At 30.7% G+C, this 5,029-nt stretch overlaps 1 protein-coding gene across 1 annotated transcript; it reads left to right on the top strand.

Annotated features, from left to right (window-relative positions):
- Positions 1–2,234: 2,234 nt before the first annotated feature.
- LOC133037308 (classical arabinogalactan protein 9-like) lies at positions 2,235–3,427 on the top strand. Its single transcript, XM_061114322.1, has one exon. It carries the CDS (start codon positions 2,617–2,619, stop codon positions 3,091–3,093), a length of 477 nt encoding a protein of 158 aa, XP_060970305.1. The 5' UTR covers positions 2,235–2,616; the 3' UTR covers positions 3,094–3,427.
- The last annotated feature ends 1,602 nt before the right edge of the window (positions 3,428–5,029 follow it).

Here is a 5,029-nt window from a genome sequence, read left to right as displayed (position 1 = left end):
TCTAACTAATTTTGTTAAACAATAAATATATATTTTTTTGAATCAAATAAATTTATTATAAAATGTGATTAATTAATTAAAATTTAAATTAAGGTTTATATATAAAAAAACTGTTATTTTTTATACTTTTAAATAATTATCTATGTTATATTTTTATACATAAATTAAATTTAAATATTTAAAATTATTTTTTAAAAAATTTAATAATTAATTAATTTAACCGTGTTAGTTTTAATGGTTAATTTTAATAAAAAAATATTGTTAAATTAATAATTTTTTTTATATAGCTCTATTTAACAAAAGATATATATATATAATTGTTATGTATTTTAAAAACTTTTATGAATTTTAAAAGTCAAAAACCTAATTAAAATTTTAAAAAATATTTATGGTAAGAATAACTAATTTAATAAAATTTAATTATGATTCTAAATATAAATTATCCAATAATAAATGAAAATTTTAAAATCTTTTAAATATATTTATTTATAGAAATAATAAATAATTTAATAAAATTTAATTGTGATTCTAGAAAATTAATTTTTAAATCTAACATTTATTAAGATAAAATATTTTTTAATCGTATTTTTTATTCTTGAACAAAGTTTCAAAACACTTTGTACTATATAAGTTTCTTGTGGGTTATAGATACCCACCCAAATGGCATGGATCTGATTCATGTGCAACAAAAGAAGTTATCATCATAACATAATTATATATATATTTATATATATATATTTATGATATAACTTGGGTGGAATAATAAGTTATCTTAAAATACTAATGTAATTTTGCAATTATCCCATCAAAATGCCCTTTCTATTTCAATGAATAAAATTTAGAATATACCAAAATACAAATATTCGGAGACTAGATCATTATGGTGAGTTATTGCTTTCATAACCAATGAGATCATAGTGTTTTAGTTTTTATAAATTGCTATTCATTAATTTTATATGTTCTTTTAATGACAATATGAAAAGGAGATAGAGAAAAATAAATAATAATAGAAGACAAAGTAAAACAAATGAAAACAACAATATGGGGTGCACTATAAATAAAAAACACTACATTATATGTCAATCTACAAATACAAAATTTTTCAACTTTTTGGAGCATAACACCATTATGCGGGCCAACTACAAAAATAATCATAATTATTATGTGAGTTGCACATGCACACACGACCCTCTTCTATCTAACCATCTTTTCTTTGCCAGCTTTTGCCAGCTCCTATTCATTCATTCTACTAATAATATATCTATATATCTATATGTTTATATACTATATCTATATAAACAACCAACACTTTGATAAACTAAATCAATTTGCTATTTCCTAATTCCTATAACAGAGAATAAGCACCACTGTCACCCCCTTTACGCCACGTGTACCTGACAATTGTTTTATGACACGTGTCTTCATACAAATGCAGTTTTATGTGGTTTTCCATACACCTTCAGGGCTGAGCTAGGTCACGACAAGAAAGACAATGAGATTTTATTAAAGCCAATAAAATTATTATCAATACACATTTTAATCAGTCCATATGAACATGTTAGTTGTTTCCCATTTACAACGGTTACATTATTAATATATTTTTATTTATATGTGTTTAATAAGGCTGGCTAATCACACAGCTAATTAAAATATTGTAACAAATAAAATAAAATAATGTTAAAAAAGACTACCAAGAAGTTTCTCGTATGACGTCTTAATCAGAGCTGTACGAAACGCCACGTGTACTAAACTTGAATTTTTGACTTGGCAATTTTGTAATCAGAACAATGTCAGCCAATGATATCATGCCGCGTGTCAAAACGGAAGTATACCACGGTCAGGTTAGTTCGTACATCATATTTTTTGTGCGGAGTTTAGTTATTTTTTCAAAAATTAGCGGGGTAATTTGGTAAAATCAAGGGATTCGGAGTTGTTGAAAAGGTTAACGCGCAATACAGACTTGTGAAAGCTTCGACGCTTCTTTACAGACAATATTATATAACGCCGAAAACCTAAACGCCCGGTGGCTTCGGATAAGGACGTTTTACTAACTACCTTCCCAGTGACCGACACATGTCCAACTCAAATGTCCTTATTTGTAATTTCATTCTCCTCAACCCGTATCCAGATCCCAAAATGACCCTATTTGTACACGTGTAGCAATGTCACATCGCAATTAGGTGCGCCTCCCCTTATCTGATTATTAGAAGAAAATTCTACGAAATTAGAGGGTATAGAAGGCTGACCAATTATTCACACCGCCATTAGCACAATTATAGTTTTTTTTTTGCTAAATATTAGCACATTAATAGTTGTACATGTATATATATAATTCATACGTGACTACAAGTATACGAAAATATAATAATAATAATAATAATAATAATATCTCTATATATTTATTAAACGATTCGAGGAATCTCAAGCATTATTATTGATTAAGCGCTGTCTTTGTTCAGCTCTCCACTTTCTTCCTCCCCTTTTTATATTCTCATTCTTCTCTTTTCCACTCACAACTCACAACTCAAGCTCTAACTCTCTCTGTCTAAGCACAACTCTCCCTTACATCTCTCTCTCTCCCCTCTGTGTTTTCTTTCTCTGTTTTCTCATACGAAAATGGGTTCATCTGGGCTTCGAGTTTTCATCATCTTGGCTCTATTGGCCACCTCATGCATGGCCCAAGCCCCATCATCACCACCAACAGCCTCACCACCAACCGCCACACCACCAACAGCCACACCCCCCACCGCAACTCCTCCCACCGCCACCCCACCCACTGCTTCACCACCCACCGCCTCACCTCCACCAGCACCAGTTGCCTCACCACCTGCCCCAACCCCAGCCCCAACCCCAACCGCTGCCCCAACTCCCAGCTCGGCTGCTCCAGCCCCCAGCTCCAACTCACCAGCTTCATCTCCTGGTCCCGACGCTTCTTCACCATCAGCTCCCACTCCTTCCGGCTCACCAGCCGGTGCTCCCTCTGCTGACTCTCCAGCTTCCGACTCACCCAACGCCGCTTCTACCTGGGCTAGCCGAGCCGTTCTCGTTGGTACCGCTCTTGCCGGTACATTCGTTGCTGTTGCTTTGGCTTAGAATGGATTTCTTCCACGTGAGAGATTTATTGGCGTTTAGATCTATGATGGGATTGGACGGTTGAGATCTATTTATTTTATTTGTCTATTTTTTTTTCGGGGTTAATTATTATTCTCTTTTTCATTTTTTTTTTACTTTCTCTGTTGTGTTTGTTCATTCTATTTCTTCTACATTATTTGGGCTTGAATGATTTGAGTGGAGAGGTGGAATTTTGGGATGGGGAAGACTACGCTCTATGATTCATTTGTTTTGCTGTCGACACGTGTATTGATTTTTATGTAGATGAGTCTGATGTAAATCTAATAATAGTTGAATAAAACAGTTTTTCATTCTTTTTCTTGTGATTTATCAAATAATATAGCATATTTAGTGCTAATGCTAACTTGATAACAAATCATAAAATTATATATAGAACTATAGCATATATTTTTACAGAATTCCTTCTGATAATGTAATTCTCATTATCTCTTGAAAATAGCTAATCAGTTTTAATTGATTAAAGTTTTAATAATTATTGTTTTTTAATGGTATAAAAGGTATTAGTTTTGTGACTTTGTGCATTTTATATTATTACTGTTGATGGATGTAACATAATACAATGTGTGTACAGCTCATGAAGGTGGCACTTGGCATAATAGAGTAGTAACTTTAAAGATAAGATTAACTTTTACAGGATGGCTTTCCTTAATTTGTAGAGTATTTGTTTGGTATCAAATTGTGACACATATTAGTCTAAATTTGAAAAGAATACAAATGAATAGAGAGTAGTAAGTAAGAAGTCTCTATTTTCTTCTATTTCTATATAGTGTGTTTAGTTTGTCAAAGAATAAGGAATAGGACAAGTTATCTAACCTTCATGTTGTACATATACATAGATATATAATTTTGATACTTAGAGATTGACATTGAACTAATATACAGTTGAAAAGCCACCACTACTATTAATTGCTGCATAAAATTTGTGTTCAAGATTGAAGATTCCTAAGGACCTTTGGGCTTTGCTTGTCCCCAGCTGTACTTTGCACAATAAAAATGCAATAATTTTATGTTTTTATTTATTGGGGTTTTTACACAGTGAAATTTCCAATTTTGTTACTTTTTTTTGTTTTTTTTTTTAAAAAAAAATACTGTGTAAGTTTTATATTGTGTATTGTGTTATGTGTTAAGTTTTTACGGTTGTTCCACGGTTATTTAGTTGTTTTAATTATTCTGTTTTGTTGTTTTACGGTTATTTTATAGAAAAACAGTATTTTTATAAAAAATTCGGTGTGAGTAAAATTGTAATACCCAAAATTCAGTATTTTTGTAAAAATTTCTTATCTATTTTTAGGGTCAAAATGTAAAATGGTCCTAAATCTAATAATTAAGTTAACAAATATCATTTTTTATAAAAAATTAACAAAATGTCCTAAAAATTTGAGAATGAAATTACAATTATAACCTTGGATAATAAACCCTAACTTTTTACCCTATTCTCATTTTCTTGTGTTTAGACAACTCGTCTCTTTCTTCTCCCTCAACACCAAGACCATCTTGCCTCTACCAGTCCGACCGCCACCCCTTGAGTATTACCACCGCAGATCGTCACTATCAAAAAATTTACCTCAGTTTTCTACCTCTTTGTCTCTCGTGTCAAGGCCAAAAGTCTCACCTCCTTCTCTCTCTGTTCCTCTCTCGCCTCTTAGATTTTGCACTATGATATATCTTTATTATGTACGTGCTATGATACATTAAGAAATAAAAAAAAAAATTAAAGAGTAATATATTATTTTCAGTTTGTGGTATAATATTTTTAGGAAAAATTACATAAGGCACAATTTTTTGTAAAATAATTACATTTTTACGTTCAAATAATGTTTTTTTTACATTTTTATGGTTTTCCAAAAAATAACATGAAAACAACATAAAATCAACAAAAAAACTACATAAAAGTAAC

This window comes from Cannabis sativa, chromosome 4, assembly GCF_029168945.1.
Source record: "Cannabis sativa cultivar Pink pepper isolate KNU-18-1 chromosome 4, ASM2916894v1, whole genome shotgun sequence".
NCBI lineage: Eukaryota > Viridiplantae > Streptophyta > Magnoliopsida > Rosales > Cannabaceae > Cannabis > Cannabis sativa.
The sequence above is the reverse complement of the archived record's forward strand: the minus strand, read 5'-3'. Positions and strand labels throughout refer to the sequence as shown.